At 36.5% G+C, this 21,118-nt stretch overlaps 2 protein-coding genes across 8 annotated transcripts in view; one reads left to right on the plus strand and one right to left on the minus strand.

The window, feature by feature from the left end:
- LOC131681734 (uncharacterized) overlaps nt 1-21,118 on the plus strand; it is a 261,792-nt gene that overhangs the window by 148,272 nt on the left and 92,402 nt on the right. The window lies entirely within an intron of this gene.
- Nucleotides 15,853-16,512, minus strand: LOC131681736 (general odorant-binding protein 56d-like). Its single transcript, XM_058962725.1, has 2 exons — nt 16,313-16,512; nt 15,853-16,251 (listed from the first exon to the last, which is right to left on the minus strand). Exons 1-2 carry the CDS (start codon nt 16,355-16,357, stop codon nt 15,895-15,897), a joined length of 402 nt encoding a protein of 133 aa, XP_058818708.1. The 5' UTR covers nt 16,358-16,512; the 3' UTR covers nt 15,853-15,894.

The following is a 21,118-nucleotide window of genomic DNA, read 5'->3' on the forward strand; positions in this document are numbered from 1 at the left end:
TAAAAATGGCGTTTTTTGCAGTTTTTTTAAATTATCTGCCGAAATTGACAATATAGATTAACAATTTATATGTTTTTAGACAGCTTTAACGAATACCTTTCGAACAAGCTATAGACTGTTGAAATCGGACTATTATCAAAAGAGATATTTAACATTAAATGCGGACGAAAGATTTTTATCATTTCCCATTGCCAGAAATATGACCAAAAACATGTAATCTATTATTAACGCCAAAACGGCTTATTTTAGGTCAATAGTATCTTCGGAGAATTTAATGGAGGTAATATGCCCTTTTTCTTGGTATTGTGCTTTTGCTGATTAATCCCCCTATGAGTGAGATATTTTCACAAATTTTCTTGGAAGTGATTATATCGAAATGATGTCTTCAGCAAATTTGTAGCTCTTACTTTTGCGAATAACTTTACTGAAGACTTCAAATATCTATTTTGAATACTTTAAAAGTTATGGCTTGTTGTTTGTTGATTACTCTTTGTTGCCTATTTATTGTTCAATATAGTAATAATCCATTGAAATAAGCTAAACATTATTTCGATAAAACAAATTTTGTATTTCATTTTACTATCTACAACCGCTAGAAATAATCACCGAACACTTCCAAGTTGTCTGGAAGGAACTTGATAACTTATCAGTACAAAAATGTTCATTTATGCGAACCTTCTGACTGCAATTTTTCTAACTTATAATAATCGGATCGATCTGAAACATATCGGAAAATGAAAAGCGAAATAAATAACTCCAAGCAACGGCGTAGCCAAGAGAAGGTTTTGAGGTTTAACACCATACAACCCCCCCCCCCACACCAAAAAAAAATATTGGATTGAAGTTGAAAATTTATTGATGCAGACTGATTTAATTCAATACTACAACAACAATTATCTGATCCGCAGATTGATAACCTGTTGTTGTAAACGTCATGAGGACTTTTGATAAATTGTCGGAATGGGGTCCTGATATGTAACTGATCTATTGGTCTTGATTTCACAGTTGTCTAATAGCATCAATTTCAAATTCCTGCCTGAAAACCTTCCAATAGAAAATTCCAGAGTTCTGTAATCAATCATAATTCTCAGATTTATTTTCAAATTTTCAGCTTTTTTCCTACACAATATTACGAAAGCTTATTAGACAATTTTTCCTAATAAGTTTGTGAAAATTATAAACTATTTGAAATTTTTTAATAGTTTTATTTTTTATTTAACCGTGATTTTTTAATAAATAGTGATCATCGCTTCACAACGTAGTCTATTTTTCATGGTTTGCGGTGAGCACGAACACTCGAATTGCTGAACTGAAAATTATGAAATAGAAATTAATTTTTAGTATTCTTTACAGACCCGCTGGTGCCCTAAGACGATTTCGCTAGATTTTTAGAGCACTGTGCACTAGACTGCCCAGAAAAATGATGAATTTTTGAAAACTCAATCGGCCCACCCCTAGTCCCACCAGGAGTACTTGTACCAAATTTGAAGCAAATCGGACAAGTCTAACTACCGGACCAACGTGCCTGAAGTTTATATTGGATTTTTCAACAATTTACATGGAGAAAACTCACTAGCTCGTATTTTCGCCGCTAGGTGGCACTGTATACAACGTATTATCACTGTAAGTGAAAATAAGAAAGATATTTTAATTATCTACAACTTTGTCGCATACTGCTAGTAAATCCGGCTATGTTAAAAGAAGTTATTAAACTTTTAACGAAGTGATGTCTGAGTCAGTTTTGCATGGGGCCTAGCAGTGCATGGTTGTGTATCAGTACTCGACTCCCGCGAACTATATATTTTTGTGAAATAATGGTTAGATTTAGCCGAATAGTATGTTTACAAGAATTATAGTAAATAATACGAGTTATGTTTTGGTTAGAAAATTTTAGTTCCACCTGTGACCGCATAGAGGGCGCCACTACTAACTTTTCATAGAAAAGAGATAGAGTATCAAGATGTTCAGTAGAAATACTGAAAAATGCCTGTTCTATAACTTTGTAGAAGACACCAAATTTCTATCTCTCTCCGTTGAAAAGTTAGTGTTGGCGCCCTCTATGCGGTAACAGGTGGAACTAAAATTTTCTAATCAAAGCATGACTCGTATTATTTACTATAATTCTTCTGAACATACCATTGAGCTAAACCTAACGATTATTTCACAAAAATGTTTAGTTCGTGTGAATCGAGTACTGATACACAACCATGCACTATTAGGCCCCATGCACAACTGACTCAGACATCACTTCGTTAAAAGTTTAATAACTTCTTTTAATAAAGTCGGATTTACTTGCAGTCTTCGACGAAGTTGTAGACAATTCAATTATCCTTCTTATTTTCACTTACAGTGATAATACGATGCATACAGTGCCACCTAGCGGCGAAAATGCGTGCTGGTGGGTTTTCTCCATGTAAATTGTTGAAAATTCCCATACAAATTTCAGGCCCGTTGGTCCGGTAGTTAGACTTGTCCGATTTGCTTCAAATTTAGAGCAAGTACTCCTGGTGGGACTAGGAATCGACGCAGAGGTGGGCCGATAGGGGTCATTTTTTCCTGTCACCCTACTGTGCACCCAGTGCATAAACGCAAGTGACGGAAGGTTATCGAAAAGTTTTTATGAAAATGAAAGTTCCAGTAATGATGATGATTTTCCCAAACGGTTCGTTTTCGTGAGGTTTTTATTTGTTCTTTGGCATTAGGATTAGCGATAATAATTCAAATCAAGAATACTACTGGGAAGTCACCTTTAGAAAAAGTCGATGTCGAAGTAAAATTTGAAACTATGCACGCATGCACTTCAGAGATAGCGTGATATCAGGAGCTGCGATTTCATTTCAACGCTTTTTTGTGAAAAGGGCGATACTTACAAATGTAAACATAGGGCTTTTTTCTTACATGCGAATGAGGGCTTTGAAACGTAACAAATTAACCTAAAAATTTTGATTCTACGATATTGCTTTCTTAAACTACAGCAAAAAAAACAACGGGCGATACTGTATTTTTGTTTGTTTATTTAAAGTTTCGCCCTCCACGCTCCATGCAAACAAACAGGGCGATACTTTTTTTGCTAGCAGTTTAGAGGCGAAACTGTTATTTTCGTATATTTTAGGATTATCAAACTGATACCAGCTGAAAATATTAACAATGATCTCTATTGAAAAAACCTGGACGAAATCGGTGGTGTAAAACGGTAGTTATTGTAAAAAAACGTAAGGGCGATACTTCAATGCTGATAGGTGGGACCGAAAAAGTAAACAATCGCCAAAGGGGCGATACTATCATTTTGTCAATTTCAATAGCAAAAACAAATTTTAATTTAATAATTTCAAATACTTTATGAAGTTTTGGGTTTCGATCACTGAATCATGCAATCTAGGATGTCAAAAAACACAATAGTTCTTAAATAGGAAATAAAACCAAGTCTGGAAATATTCACTGTTGATTTTCTTTGAATGGTATCACTGCTAGTATCGCCCTTTTCAAGAAAAAGCGTTGATTTCTTAGTTCTCAGTCGCGTTGGAAATTTGAGTAAAGTATAAACTTCAAATCGATTCAAAAAAAAAATCCACCACAATATAGATATTTTATTAACAGAGCGTTAACAATAATTCGTTGGTATGTCTATTTTATGGGCCATTTTTTCGCTTTCCCATTGATTTGGTTTGAGATTTCTAGCACTGATGTTGTCCTATGCTGATTTGAGCGGTTCTCTGAGTCCTGCCACTATCCCATGTAGTATGTGTTATCAAAAACATCGCGAAGCATCAAGTTCTAAATGTTCTCAAACGATATAATATCCGAAGAGAGTGATAAGAGTTATAAGAAATGTCTCATCACACTGTTAGGTGGATTAAATCGGTTTTTATTTTGTACAACGGCGGATATACACGATGGAAAAACAGTTAAAACTCCGGCCGAAAATTTTGAAACGCGGCTCTTATATTGAAACGTTAGAAGTATTCTTCTTCAAAACTGCATCGCAAAACCACTAAAGGTTCGTGGTACGTACGAATAGCTTGGAAAATTTATCCTACTAATAGTAGAAATTAATATATAATAGTAGAAAGTTACAAGTTAACGTGTACGAGGTTCTTTTTAAAAAAAGACAACCGTCTCTGTCCACCGACTAATAAAAAGTGATTTTATTTCGATTAATTTGTTTTACAGGGGCCTCACTGCTAACCTGGTCAAACCTATAAACGCTGACGCGGCTCCTACGTATCGGTGCCACAGGTCTGCTGCGTCAGTACTGTGTGTGTCGCCTGTTTAGGGCTTCGGCTGGTAACACGCGCATCCGTTTGCGCGTGCAATATTATTTTTTGCGTCTGGGCATGGTTTCGGCGGTAACTTGAATATATTTACTCAGTGCAGTAAAATCTCTAGTTTTTGCCTGCAAGTGCTGTCACTTTTACTTGGAATACTTACAACGGATTATGGAAAATTGGTTAAAATATGGTTGATTCGCCACCTATTCAAAATCAGAACAATATTGCACATTGTAGCGTATGTTGTATGTTTTGGCTATTCGATACCTACTGTTCAACTCAACTCTAGGAGTCGTCATAATTGCTATACACGAGCATACCAAAATCTAACAAAAAATAAAGTCTTTTATGGGTGACGATCGCTCGCTCCGTCCATTGGATGCAAGTGTCTGCCTGGATGGCCAGACCGTTTTTTGTCGTTGCGGGAGTCAACTTTCATCGTAATTCGTTTCCCGTCCTACATTTTCCGGATGACTCAACACTTTGGACGAGTAACCTGAGTAACTTCCGAATTCGGATGCGCAGCGATCGGGAAGATTTCGCTTAATTAAATCTGTCAATCTTCCCTTGCCCTTGCCGAACGGTAGCATGTGACAAGCGTTGTTTTCTACAATTACGAGGCACTCCATAGCATCGGTGATTGACAGGTGCCGGCAGAGGAACCTATGGGATTCGCTGAAAGATCCAATTTCATGCTGGGATGAATTTTACTGCGTTGTTGTTCTTTTTCCACGCTGTCGGACTGCGAATCTTCGCTTAATAAACACTCTGCGGTAGCGCAACCGATGGTTTTTTTTTCTGTTCGCATCAACCACGTTGCTGGTGTGATAATTAAAAGCAATAATTTAATAACTGAAACTCGTTATGAAGATTTAACCTAAGAATACGGCAACTTTTTAATCGACCCTTTGGACAGATTTCGTTTAGTATTACGCTGAACTAATTTTGGTAAATGTGAGAGTTCTGAATACATATAGGAGAATCATACTAATGGAACACCGTTCTGTTACATCGGGTTAAGGTAAACCCAATCAGACGGGGATATGCTTACCTAACCAGGCGTGTATCTACAATGCGTTAATTAGAACGATCTTGCTGCAAACAAGGGGCGAACCGTGCGTGGCTCTACCGCAAAGTAAAGCGGAGTAGTTGTGCGTTTCGTCCGCAGAAATACGAACTATGTCAAACTCTACTACAGCCTGCAGTCGTTGACCATGGCAAGGTATATGCTTACGGCAAAGGTTTCAGTGAATCCGTCTATATCAACTAATGTCGATTATGGAACTTCGATAACCGGCTGGGCGCCGTTGCGAATTTTCCATAAAAGAGGAATTCAATTAGTTTTCAATAATGTGCAATTACGTGATGTGGTTCTATAGCTCCGTATGGCTCTCCGTGGAAGCCTCAGACAGCCTTTAATCTGATGAGAAAAAATCAGCGAACATCACCGCATCAGAGTGAGGTTTGCTGCTATGGGAGGGTCGACCACCTCCGAGCGAACTACATGTGGTGTGCGTGCTTTCAACGGTATTGATAGTAATTTTGTGTTATTATTCATTTACTTCCCTTTTACGTTGGTTGCAGCTGACAGTTCGACGTTGCTGCCATTCTTAAGCCATTGTATCATATGTTGGTGCGAGCATGTAAGCTACCAAATGTTGGAAGCGAACTCACTGAACGATATTCATTGAGAAGACGATTCGAGCGGTTAACATGTGGGAATTCGAAAAAATCGGCAAAATGATTTTTCTTGGTCAAGCATCGAGTCAGGTTGCGTGAGAATTATTTTTTGGTAAAATTATGGCAATCATGAGGGTTGCATAAGAATGTATGAGGTCAGCAGATGATTGTTTCCACACTATAGGTCATCGCTGATCGTAGCAGTTGTAGCATTTATATCATACTCTATTGTAATTGGATTTTCTGTCAATATTGTGATGCAAAAGACTACAACCATTCATGCTACGTTTTTAAATATAAGGCCGAATTGCGAACTACCGAATCTAGTTAGGCTGTCTTTGCAGTCAATCATCGGTTTTGTTTGTTCTCATAGTCATTCATAATTTCTAGCTAATTAAATTATATTACTGTGTAACAAATTTAAATTGAAAGAGTGCCTTTTAAATACTGTAGCTCATTTTTTGAGTAATACTAATAATATATCTTTTTTCCTTTTTTATTTCGACTATGTTAGTCACATTTTCTTTTTTTTACGTTTAACGATAATTGAATGAGCTAGAGATTACTGGGTAGGGAAAGTTATGAAGCTTAGAGCCATAGTACTCAAGTGAGAGCAAGGATGTGGCTCTAAGTTTCATAACTTTCCCTACCCAGTAATCTCTAGCTAATTGAATGTCGTTAAAACGTAAAAAAAACTAATAATATAACTTTTAATCCGGGCGGGAAAATTAACTAATTGCGCGTGGCTTTGTGTTCTGCACTGCATTGTTTATACCGCTTAGTTGTGCAATATGTGAGCATTCTGAAAGCACTGTGATCTATTTATGGAAACATTTGAGAGCATGGGCACAATAATTGTACAATTCGTAATTGCTGCTTCATGAATGACCAGGGCAAGCGAAATTTCACAGAGAATCAACAAATGGATCCTGAGAATAGCTATCCCTCCTTGATGGGAACTTTTCAAGAGTTCTGTACTTTGAAATATTTATAACGGTGACGGCTATATAGTTGCAAACATCGGTAAAGGAAATGAGCTTTTGTGTAACAAATGTTTTAAAATAGCTTAAGAACCGGGATTAGCTAGTTGATTTCCAGAGAGCGTACATAACCTCTCTATATGATTCCGGAACTCTGATCGAGAAAAAACAAAAAATGACCAGAAGCACTATACTGTTCGTTTGAAATAAAGTATATGCCAAACTCTTTGAAAATTGTGAGTTCAATTTACTTACATACACATCCATATGAACTGTGCTGAAAGTAAGAACGTACTATCGCAAAGGCAGTTCGGATTCCGAAAAGGGACCTCGACGGTGGACACCATCCGCGCAGTCATCGCGGTGAGTGGCTATCGCCGTTGCGCTGCACAGAATGTGGATTCCGGACTATCTGCGCAAGGTTCTGAGCCCAACGCTCTGGAATATAACGTACAACAAAGTCTTAACACTGCAACTGCCCTGTCGGCTTTGCAGATGACTTTGTCCTGACGATAACCGACGAGACCCTTAAGGAGGTGGAGATGTTGACGGCAAAGACAATAGGCATCGTTGAAATGCAAATGTTCGATATGCACCTTTTCATCTCTACGTTTGCAACTTCGACTCCGGATAAATGATTGTCGGGAGTGTTACTTAGGGTTTAAACAGTTTTTACACTCCGTCCACAAAGTGTTCATGAAAATCAATCAGTAGTATGCAAACATTGCCCTGGATATATTGATTGATTTTCGTACAAATTATGAGTTGGAAATCGAAGGAATTGTTTTTTTTTCGTTTTCAATTATAACCCCTTTTTCGAGCTTTTTCAGTTGTGTGTATAGACAATCCATCACCCACTGACCGGCAGTGCTTTTATGATAGAAACTTGTCTGCTTCTATGAAATGATGTACTTGGTTTTATCGATAGATTTTCACACGTTTAGCCCTGGAGGTGAAAGGCGATAGCTCTACAATAAGAAATATATAATATATCCAACGACCTATTTCAAGAATGCCTGCTCATACACATACATTCTGAGGTCGCCTTAATATACAATAAACCATTCCAGCGGGGCTTGTTGTATATTATTGATGTATCAATGTATATGTATATTGATACATCCATGTATCAATTGGATATATACAATATATTCGCACTTTTAGAATGGAAAATGAAATTTTTTGGCCTAGTATGCATTTACAAAAAGGTTACTTCTTTTCTGTGTTGTAACGACATAAAGTGCTAAGTTACTTTACGCTTGTCATTGCGTGCGGTAGACTCAGGTGATTCGCATTCGATAAAAATGCCTAAGAATCCCGGCTCATGCGGTAAAAGACGAAGGGTTAAGAAGTCGGGAAACTCTAAGCTTGCTCATAAGACCCTATTCGCACGCTAAAGCTTCTTCCTTCCCATTCTTGCTCTTCATTGAGTACTATGGCTCTTTATATTTGAAATACTTCACACCTTCCAGTCCCCGCAAATTGAATGTCATTACAATATAAAAAATGGTCAAAAAGTCGTTGATATTAAAGAAACAATGGAAAATGAACCTAATCTATGCAATTTCTTTGAAGAATTCTACTCTATCCGAAAAATTGTTGCATCAACTACTCAGGTCCAGATGGCTCTGTAGACGCTAAGCGGAATGAACGGGCATATTTTTTAGGCTTTTGCACGACAATGGCAAAGTTATTAGGATATGACGATAAATCTCTACGTAAAAACACACTTTTCTCGCGATATTTCAACCTAGCAACACATAACTCAACAGGAAAATGACCTACTGAATATTTGATTGCGATTTAGTGTTAAATATACTGTATATCGTTGAAACACTTGGAAAAGTTTTGAACGATACCACGACACCTACGAGCGATGCGCCAGCGATGCCACTTCTCTCACCTTTTCCTCGCTATTTTAAGTAGAACCTTAATTGAAACAAATGGCATGTGAACAGTTTTATTATTCCTTATTTCTTTATTCCGGCGAAACTCGACATTCCAACGATAATCCAATATAAAGCGATTAGCTTTATTGTTTTGAGACTCATGTCGAAATCGAGGGTCTGTCTTGAAGGGAAGAAGAGCGTGTCCGAATAAGAATGCGAAGAGTGGCATATTTGACAAACACAAAACATTCAAGATAATCTGCGTAAGGTGTATGCATGTGTGTACAGTAATATTATTGGTGGCAAATGCCTTGAAAATCTCAAAAAGCCTGAAAGCGTTATGTTTTAATTTACAGGTCGGACTCGATCATCCGGGGATTCGATTATCCGGGGATTCGATTATCCGTGATTCGATTATCCGGGAAAAATGATTCGATTATCCGGGTGTTTCGAAAAAAATTCAAATTTCAACTAGAATGTTTGACTATAGTGCTAATTCGATCATTGCAGTCAACAAAACTTTTTTTCGGGGGGTCTAGGGTTAACCTCCTCACAAATTTTGGCCTACCTCAAAAATAGCTTATATATGGGTCATTCCGGGCAAAGTGGCCAAAAAACTAAAACTTGGGATCGACCTTCACGGATTAGAACTAATTTTGAATAAATTGTTCATCAGCCAATATATAATATCATAAATTATTGTGCCATTTTTAATCACCCATCGCACAGTGGAAGAAATCCAACCAAAGAGGCAATTAATTGGAAGCCGCTGAAAAAGTATCACAATATACACACCAAAAGTTGCGGAACTTTTAGGCAATAAAAATTGTTAAATTTGTTCACCACACACATCTGTGATTGGAGATATGAGGCTTTGAAAATCCGGAAATTACCGGTATTCATCAAATCTGAGGCCTAATACATAAGCCGCTTAAAAAGTTCAAAGAATTATACCCTCAAAGTTGCGGAAAACTCTAGCAATCAAGATGCAATCAAATTTATTTACCGCACGCAGCTGTGACCGGTGATATGGGGCTTTGAAGATCCAGAACATTACCGGTTTTCATCAAATCTGAGGTCTGATTAAGAAACCGCAGTAAAAGTACAAAAAATTATAACCTTAAAGCTGCGGCAAACTCTAATGATCAAGATGCAATCAAAACTTTTAAACTTTTTCAGCGGCTTCTGAATTAGGCCTCAGAGTTGATCAATACGAATAATGTTCCGAATCTTCAAAGCCCCATATCTCCGGTCACAAGTGCGTGCGGTGAATAAACTTGATTGCCTCTTAATCGCTGGAGTTTTCCGCAACTTTGATGGTATAATTCTTTGTACTTTTTCAGCGGCTTCTGAATTAGGCTTCCGATTTGATGAATACCGGTAATGTTCCGGATTTTCAAAGCTCCATATCTCCGCTCGCAAGTGCGTGCGGTGAACAAATTTGATTGCATTTTATTTCCCAAAAATTCCGCAACTTTTGGTGTACATGTTGTCATACTTTTTCAGCGGCTTCCAATTAATTGCCTTTTTTGTCGGATTTCTTCCACTGTGCATCGGTTCGTGGGAACACTAGAATCAATCAGAGAGATGATTTTTGAAGGATTTGTTCAATGAATCAGTAAAAAATGCTAGTTTTTACGGCAGTGTTGCTAAATATGCAACTTTTTTGTTTTATCGGTTACTTCAGGCCTTTTTTACACATAAATACTTACTTATACTTACTCGGTCGGTTTCTGGCGTTCTCTTGGGATAATAATGACATTCCTTTTCAGGATTATGTTTGGATATTTTCTTAGAAGTTTTCTTAGCATTTCGCTGGAATCTAATTAAAATTTCGATTGAGTCCTTATCTGTATTTCTATGGTTTTTTCTCTGAATTTTGATGCAGGATTCTATAGAAAAGCTTCTCAAAGGTCTGGTGGAATCCTGCTCAAAATAGCAATCTGCTGAAGATTACGATTTTTTCAAGATGCTGATAGAATCATGTTCCTATTTTCATTGAAATCCGGTGTGAAATTTTGATAAATATCCTGCTCTGAGTTCCAGTGGCCTTTGACACAATATTGCTCTTCTCCTATTATCCCCTTCAACAATTGAGTCCTGTCCAGAATTCCAATGGCATCTCTAACCCATTCATGCCAATGTTATTGATAAATAACCACGTTTTTTAATGACAATAACTTTTTGTTTACACAACGTATGTTTACAACGACAAGTAAGCTAATAGCTGGGACTAATATTTTTCATTCGAGCACTAACAGTTATAAATATTATGAGTAAAACAGAAGATTACAATCAATCTTATTGGGTTCTGCTGAAACAGTGCTGCCAGGGATAGTTTCTGTTAATGGTTATAGTCAAATTTTGGAATATTTTCGTAGCCCAATACATGTAAATATTATTGGAAACTGTTAGAACTATCTAATTTAGACTACCTTCAACCACCTTTTTCATGAAATTAGACTTGATTGGAAGGTAAATATCGAGCAGCTTCTAGCACTGCGAAAGAAGCACCTATCTTTAGTAATTCAGGTTTTTCGTGTTTCATGATGCCAACAGTTCTAATAAAAAATAGTTTTAGAAACCCTATATGCGGTAGAAAAAAGTTGGCCAAGAAATGATTAACAAGATTCTGATAAGAGGCCCGGCAGTGTCTGGAGGCGATTTCAATTCTTGTGTAGCTCAAGCAAAAATTGGATGTTAGGCTATGTAAAAAGGGCGCCAGCAGTACTTCTTGCTGAATCCGCCGAAAACCCATTATCTACGTAATCTTCTGTAGTTCTTCGCTGTTGACAACCATGAGTGGGAGAGTTTCCGAAGACTACATGGTTAGTGATCACCTGACAATCCGGTACGATATTAGTCAACTAAACAATGCTACAAGGACAAGGATCTCTTTGTGGAGACAACGTGCACTCCTCTAATTATAATGAGGGTTACAAGAAACGTTAGCTGGGATATGTGACACCACCACGGACACTAAACTGGTGCCGAGAAACAGACGACTCGCAGCTTACTTACTTTATTTTTTTCTAGTATACGAGTAATCAAATCATTTACCCCGGAAAACCGAAACCCCGGTTAATCGAATTTGACTTGTATTGCAGTAGACACACATTGTTAAAATCTCAGAATTCTTGCACAAATATCTATAAACAACTAATACATGCCGTTAACTCGTTACTAAAATACATATTACATGAAAACCAACTAAAAATACAAATCACACCTTGAAATTCTGAAAAATCGAATAGGGCCAAAATAGGTACATTTACATTTTCCATAATAGGACAATTGACCCTGATCATTTTATTTCCAATTTCTTTGCAAATAAAGCTTAAATTCATAAAATAACACACACCAAAAATTTGATTCGATTATCCGGGGCGAGATTTTTTTGAAATCCCCGGATAATGGAGTCCGACCTGTATTTCGTTTTTCATAATCTTTTTTTTGGGAAATGAAGCAGTATTTATGCAATGTCGATCTTGCCAATCGCAAGGCCAAAACTCTCGCTTTACGTATGCCTTCAGCTGGTATCATCTTGGGTTTGCAGTTTGACAAGACCATAATTGACATGGCCATAATCTGATGTTGGAACGATCTATCCCTGAGAATGATCATAGGAAAGGCAATTCCTCGGTCGAAATAGATATGCTGATACCTATGTAATTAAATGTTTCGTAATACTTCGTGCATAAACTTTGGTATTATTATAAGCAATGACACGACAATTAAAGGGTGCACGGAATCAAATTGTATCACTTTCGATATGCTGTAACTTTTTTTTTTGGGTTTTCTACTCATAAAATAGCGTAATTTTTCTTAAAAAATAGCATTTACACCATTTTATGAGTAAAAAACCCACTAAGTTGAAAAATTATCTTAAAAACTCAGCGTAGGGGTTAGGTATTTTTTGCATAGAATTTTTAAGCAAAGATCGAAATAAATCGATTAAGGGTCAATAAGATCATTTTGTTCCAAGAGCAATTTTTCAAAAGGGTGCGTGGAAAAAAAATTGTTTATAGCTAATAGTGTATATAAAATAAAAATAACCGTCATACATAAATGGCCACCCGAACAATGAGTCCCATTATATCCTGTTCTCATGTAATATTTAATTAATTCCTGGAATAATAGAGTATCATAATAGATAAAGTTTGGTTGCCACAAAGTGCCTATGGAAACCAAAATCTTTGATAAAATAGTGTAAATTTATCTGGAAAATAGTTTATGAAGTCAAAACATTGATTTTACAATATTGGTTCCTTCAACAAAAAGTTGTATTCAGTGATACCTGCAAGTTTGTATAATGTATTAAATTAATCAATAAAGGTTTTAGCATGGAAAAGTCGAAAAACTGATTGTTCATATTTACAAAAAACAACAATTTTGCTTCGAAAATGAGGTCTGATGTCTGTTAACTGTGTTAACTTTAAAACTTTTTAAAAATATTAATGCCATTTTTTACTCGGGTACTCTACATTAGTCTAATCATAAAAGTTTTTATTTTGAAAGCTGTAGAATAATATTGTGAACATATCTTACGAAGAAATGCTGGCTCTAAAATGACATCTTAGACCTCAAATGGGTTTTATCCCACCTTTTTTGGATTGGTCCCACTGTACGCTGATTCAGAAAGTGGAATAGTTGTTAAGAGTAGACATGGAGCTTAATGTGGTAGATTTTCAACATTTAATTCAACCACATGAATCATAATGTACCGATTATCATAATATTAAGGTACTGCCTGATAGTTTGTGTGAGAAGGGCGCATGTACAGATTAAGTTTAGGACCATTACCCAATCACAGACGTTCGGTTCGCGAAGCAACATGCATCGAAAAAGTTAAAGACAACATTCCCGTATTTATGGATGATGATTCAATCGAGGCACGATTACACGATTTGGCATCGCGTACCCCTGATAAGATAATTAAGCAGCTCATGTCAAATCACGGAAAAGTAGACTCTGAAAGGGAATACACTTGGAAGAACTTCTTCCCAGGTGTTCTCAACAAATTCGACTGGTGAGAATTCGTCCGACAAAACTTATCCACTTCTCAAAAGCTATATACTCAAGAACTCTGGTCACGCACCCGGGAAAGACCGCTGTGTACCAGTTCTATAGTCAGACACCATCATGAAAAACCATGCGCAGCCGTTAAGCTAAGCCACAAACGGTTGCTAAACGAATAATTGTCCATAATCATGACTGCTCCCAGTACTTCTAAATCAACAATACAGTCAGCTCCAAAGGTAACTCCGCTAGTGAGTATACGGTCGTGAAACACAAGAACAAGAAACAGGGGCAATACCAAAAAAAGTTTTTTTGTGTGTGCAAAGTTTGGTTTTTTAGTCGTACGGATTCACCTCGTCAGTAACGAACACCGATTTAATACTAGTTTGAAGTCTGAACCAGCGCTAAATTTATGCCAGTTGGATACTAAAATCCAAAAAGTCTTGCGTGAACGTTTAAACAACTGGCTGGTACCGAGTGATGCATCGGTAGTAAGTGCAGAAGTTCATGTTTGCTGATGGAAAATATTGAACCGAAACCGTCTTGTGAAACGCTCAAAGTCATATAGTTATCTAATGGATATTTTAGCATTAAGCAGATCGAATTAAGTGGTGAGCATTTTGCAAGACAAAATTAATTTTCTAATTAAAAAATCACATTGCCATCGCCCATTCCTAATTGAATATGTAATTCATCATTAGTGCACTATGAAGTTGTTCGAGAATATTTCCGGTGTAACTAGCTTTACCCAAACAGCATTACTAGTTTTATAGCACACTACAAATGTAATTTAAGTTTTAAGAAGGGCTTCAAGAGTGCCATAAAACCTCAGCTGTTACTAGGATAGTTTCCAGAATTGTTGGATTCGAAATTGCCTTAAGCCACAATGTTTCGCAGACATTCAAAACTTGTAGAATGACATTTTTCCTAGAAAATAAAGCTTAACAATCTTGATGTTTGTAAAAAATATTCATTGTAGTTATTTTTGGAAACTATATCAGTGTATACAATCTTGATTAAATTTATGAAATCTCCATAAATCCGTGGCTCTGTGTAAAAACTAACTGGTGTCGGTTACTATCCTCTAGTTAATATGTAGATAAGACATATTCAATTTTGAAAGCTCTTTGTTATACTTAGCATAGTTTGCGAAGTGAAGGTAAACTCGCAATATTGCCGATTACACTGAGCCACATAGAGCGGAAGATTGCCGGACTGTCTTTTCGAAAGCATTTAGTGCAATGTGCAACTTATTGCTACTAACACAAGAAACACGACATCTCACGCCCAATATCCCATTTATAAGTTGATAAGGTCAACTAATGATCAATGTTCAAAATTGTACTACAAAAGGTCGTTAGAATGAAACAATAACAAAGCAAACTAAAAACTTGCATTTATGTCTAATATGCAATGGCCTTATAAAGCTCCTACTGATTCAAACAAAACAAATGATTTATGATGCATAGGTATGAACATTTCTTTGATGTTGCTGCTTCCGCCGTGGGGCATGGAGTTTCCCCCCGAATAAACAGCGAAAGTGCCTTTTCCTTTTTATTCGATACAACATCACATACTTTTCGATCGTTCATTGGCGCACATATGGTAATCAATACATCATGCATACATATTTCAAAGACATTATGCATTTCTTTCCCGTTCACTATCACTTTTCGTTGCAGGCTCTCTATCGAATCTGTTAACGCTTTTGCATTTTTGGTTATTAAACAGCTGCATCGAATCTCTGACATAACGGGCAAAACCTGAATGCTGTCAGGTAACGTTTCCTCACGCCTGTGCCAGGCCGGTTTTGCTAGTGACGAAAGTGCTCAAAACTTTCACAAACGGTTAAAATTTTCTTTCGTAGGAGTTTGAGAGATTGTAAATTTAACAGTTTATAAGTTAGTATATATCACAAAATAGAAAGTTCTACGTCCTAATCGGAAAATTTTAACGAAACACAATTACTAATTCACGCATATAACACTTTATTCTAAACATAAAACGTGTTCGACAACATACATCAACAAAACCGGTTAGTCAGTCGCAGATTCCCTTCTAGAAGTAAGATGCCTTATTTTTGTGGTAGCACTCATAGAGTCCAAGTGCTTTCTCGCACCCGTCAGAACCTTCGAACATATTGCACCGCTCGGCAAACGATTCCGCTTTTTCCTTAGGATTTCCCTTGGACAGCTTGTCCACCAAAACTGTCTTATTGACTATCCCATCACCATCGATAAATCCGACCTTGGAAAACATGCACTTCATAAAGCATTTGGATTTGGCATCGGTTAGCGTTAGGTCGCCGCTGCGGAATCGATCTCCGATGTTTTCTGGAAGACCCTCACCGATTTCATCGGAACAAGTGATGGCCAGTTTTTTCGCGAACTCGTGTTGTTCCGCGGTAAAGAAGGACTGCACAAAAGGAAGTATTATTAGATGAATTTCATTCCGTGCTTTAAATTTAAGCATTTACCTGAGAACCTACGGCTAGCAGGGTAACTAAAATTAAGCACTTCATGTTGGATATTTCGAATCGTTTGACACACCGAAGACTGGTCACGTTACCGATCGGAACAGATTTAAACGTCTGATGAGCAAACCATACGTTGGACCTACTTTTATACTATCCTGGCGAACCCATGCCAGTTTCGGATGTGGAGAGCTACTTTTGAACCACCAGATATTGCCATAATAATAAGGCTTCTTAGTTTTATTCGTGCTCTGGTCATCCCTGCAGTGATCACTTTTATGCATTTATGTACAATCGAGCATCGCGACTGCAAGGATAATCGGAAGGTAGACCAATAAATTATTTTTCTTCGTTGAAGATGTTTCTTGTTTCGCATGTAAATTACTCGTGTTTTCGCGGTCATGGTGTGGTTTCGAGTTGAAGGTTATCCAGTTTAGTTTTCACTAAGAATGTTTTTTAAATACATGATAAATATAAATTTTTCTGGCATGTGATATATTTTTCTGAATTCAAGGTGATCCTTGTAACATATGTTCTATGACTTTGCAGAGAAATATTATTAGCTCAACCTGCATTTTTTAAAATTAAACTCACCGCTTGTACTCTGATATCAGAAAACACTAATTGTTAATAAATTTGAATGCTTAATAACATTTGCGAGTTTTAGGTATACAACACAACCCCTAACTACAAAATGAAAAAATGTTTCATGTGTTTCAGATATTTTGTCTAAGCTGTAGCGTGATTACCTTAAAAAATTTAACGGATTTTGCTGCGTGAAAGTTCAAAATACTAAAATATGAAAAAGTAACAAACCAACGAAACGATTTATATCAGATACGAATATAAAGCAACTGAAAGTGATATAATGATTGAAACAAATATTGTATGAAATGTACAAAATGGCTATAACGAATGGAGGAAAATAAGTAAATGGAAGTAAATGAAGAAAATGAGTAAATTGACAAAAATATTTATACAAATACAATAAATACTTAGAAGTAAATGAATAATAGGGGAGCACGGGGCTAGTTGGCGGTTGGGGTAAGTTGGCGGAACCTCATTTTCTCCGTTTCTATTAGACATAAAGCGCTGCTTCTCGTTGTGTATCTCAAGTAATGTGAAACGCATTATCCAAGATGTTTTTGTTGCGAAACATTATGTTTTTTAGAAGCTGTGGGCGATATTGTGTTTTTGAGCATACTTAGTAAATTTACTTAATTTTGAACATTTTGTGTTATTTAAGGTGGTTTTCAATCTATTCCCCGAACGATTATATTTTTCGATAGCGCGTGAAAAAAGCTTTCAGCATCCGTATAGATATTATTCCTATTCATACCCAAAAGTATTTTTTTAAATCCTTTTTTATAAAATATGCGGTTGGGATAAGTTGGTGGTAACGCACACTAGGCAAGTTGGCGGTACTATTTATAGTGCAAAAATAGTCATCATATATTTTAATTTCTGGAATTCACTCCAAAGTAAGAGAAACTTTTTCTTGTGTCTCTCGTCAATGCAGGGGACAATTATTTCAGCCAATCGCCTGAAGAATTTCGAAAATTTGCTTTTGAATATGGAGTACGCGTCGAAGTCAAAATGACGGGGTATTGAGACTGACATATAATGAAAAGTGTCGAATACTATACAGTTTTATTGAAAAGACAATCGGCACATTTAATATGGACTACTTATGTAATTGTATTTCCATTGGATTGCTTATTTTCTTACCCCATACATACCACCAACTTACCCCGAGGCTGGGGTAAGTTGGCGGCTTTTCCGCATCACCAATTTTTGTCTCTAGAAGTGAAGGCAACGTATCAAACATTTTCATAAAATTCAGAGATGTTGCCAACAGTCTACCCTTTCATGCAATGTGTTCTATTTTGTAAGAACTACCAAAATCAAAGCGGTAAAAAATGAAAACTGAAAACACCGCCAACTAGCCCCGGTCTCCCCTATAATATATGATATATGATGATAATAAATTGTTCCTGGTTTATAAAATTAGTAAAATAAATGAAATTTATAAAATAAAAAAAATATGAAACTATCAAAATCAATAGTATTAATGAAATAAATGAAATTAAGAAAATTATTAAATTATGAAGTAATTAAAATAAGTGAAAGGAATAAAACGTACATTTTGAATCAAAGAAACAAAAAGAATAAAAAGCGAATTAAATTACCAAATTAAACAGTGTGCACAAAATAATTAAAATGATGGAACTAAATAAAATAAAAATAAATAAAAACAAAATGTAGAAAATGAACAAATTTATAAAAACATTTTAACTTAGTAAAGCTAATACAATGCAGAAAATAAGATGTTACAGAGCAATCACTTTTACTGTTTAAATTAATTAGGGGAATGTTTTCGGTTGTCGACACACTTTTTCCTAACATTACCCCAATTGCGCAATATATGGGAATAAACATACCAATGGAAAGCTAGAGGCCTTAGCTAATAACTGAATGATGAAAGAATTTAATTTATTCTGTCAACATAAACAAATTATTAACAATTTCGTAAAATTATAACTTTTTACCATTTTGAAAAATGTGGTCGGTTGTCGGAACCCTAAGAAAAGGTACTAAAAATGGAAAAATATGCATGAAAATCATCAAGATTTAAAGGGAAAAAGAAATGTATTCATTTCAACAACCATCAAAGGCATTTTGAACATCGTTCTTCATCAGAACCACAGTCTGTGTATGTGAAAGACTGGTGCGAATATTATGCACTGCTAATGAACTGACAGATCGCATTCACTGCAATTGAGTGAGTTTCAGGCAACCCATTTTTTGACCAATGCTTCAGACCAATCAGATAGAAGCCAAAGGGGGAGGGGGCTACAGGGTAACCCCGTTATACCCACTCCCCAATTTTTTGGTCGTGACAATCTGGTATATACGGTGCGACCCAGCGGTGAAAACACAACCAAATGGGTTTTCTTTATGTAAACGTAAAACACTAATCCGGAAGTCGCCTTCCTGGGTTTCAGAATGATGCCAAAGATCGATCTCTGGTATCTATTCGTTACACCCGTTCCGAAAATAGGGGAGCCCGGGGATACTTGACGGTTGGAGTAAGTTGGCGGAATCCCCTTTTCTCTGTTTCTTTTAGACATTTAGACGGGTCCGGGGTAAGTTGGCGGGTTTTCCGCGTCACATATTTTTGTCTCTAAAAATGGAGACAATGCATCAAACACTTTAAAAAAAATCAGAGATGTTGCCAACAGTCTGCTCTTTCTTCCCGCGTGTTCTATTTTGAAAGATCTACCTACATCAAAGCGATAAAAATTGAAAACTGAAAACACCGCCAACTAGCCCCGGTCTCCCCTACCCCTATTGATGAGGTTATTGAGAACTCAGCATTTGCCTCAAAAAATGGGGTGCCGACAACCGATTTTAGTAACCTTTTTGAAAACTGAACAAAAAAAATTGTGGCGAACTTTTCGGCGCCATTCACTGTGGAATCTCAAAATAAAATAAATTCACAACGTAAATATTCAATGCGCATACTTTTTCGATCGATTTACTTCTCTCTATAACACTAAACAACACGATTTTTAACATTTTATCCCCCCTTTGGATTTTTTCGAACATTATGAAATCAATATTCAAACGCGGTACGCTCTTAATGATGTCCGATTGAGCTAAAAATTTCAGATTCCTTTTTCGATGCAAAAACCATTTTATGTAAGACTTTATTCGGAAATTTAAGATAACCATTTCCATTGGTATCTTCTGCTCTGACTCTATATACGAGAAATAGAGAGTGCGCCATCGCACCCGACGCGGCATCTCTCCCGAAATCACCCTACATAACAACCAATTCCCAAATCTTAACATAACTGACAATAATATGGACGAAAGTAATTAGCGAATAACATATAAAAACGATAATCTCCATGTCTGTGTTTAATTTATTTTATAATCATTCCGAAACTATTCAGATCGTAATTGAAAGTTTTGGCGTATTCTAAAAATAATACTATCAAATCGGCTGAAGCAGTCGTATCTTTTAATGATCTTTTTTTGTTTTCAGTTATTTTCTGAAAACCATCGATAAAATTTTATTGCCATCTTTATGTGTCCTCAAATAACTGAACTATAATATTCTCCAAGAAAAAAAAACAAATTGACGTGCTAAATGGTCCACCAGGCATTCAATTTTCCACGCTCAGCCGATTTGCATAATTTATTGGCCATTATGACCAATTGCAATGGAATCATCGGTGGACTAGATCGAGCTGGGTCGCTGCTTGGCGGCTTCATTTACCTTTGTTCGCGTAAGAAGCGCAGCGATATATGGAGTACGGTTTTTACGAGTTTTAATTTGTCGGAGCAGCAAATCAGCCAAACGATAATAATAATCGAAGAATTCAGGCTACTTCCGCCTAAAAAGAAGAAACGGGTTCTTTTACTTCGCTTTTGGTCGAGTGGTATATGGTAGAGGCACCGCCTCAATATACAGAAATCGTGACATCATTTTCGGCCGACCAATGTCCAACTGATTGGACATGCATTTTTATTTTTATCACACTTCTTTCTGTCTGCATCAATTCCAGGGAGTAAGATTAATGATACATAGGTACTAGTAAAACAGGAAATGGCATGAGTACGGGAATCTGGTGTGTGACGGAATGTGCGTGGTAATATCACGTGATAATAATACGTCTCTTGCAATGCAAAATTATGTATTCAGTTACATAGCATTAGTGATTAAAACAATTTTAAATTCAATGTCTTTATCATGCTTTGTGCCTTTGTAGGGGAGACCGGGGCTAGTTGGCGGTGTTTTCA

Source organism: Topomyia yanbarensis, chromosome 2 (genome assembly GCF_030247195.1).
Source record: "Topomyia yanbarensis strain Yona2022 chromosome 2, ASM3024719v1, whole genome shotgun sequence".
Classification (NCBI taxonomy): Eukaryota; Metazoa; Arthropoda; class Insecta; order Diptera; family Culicidae; genus Topomyia; species Topomyia yanbarensis.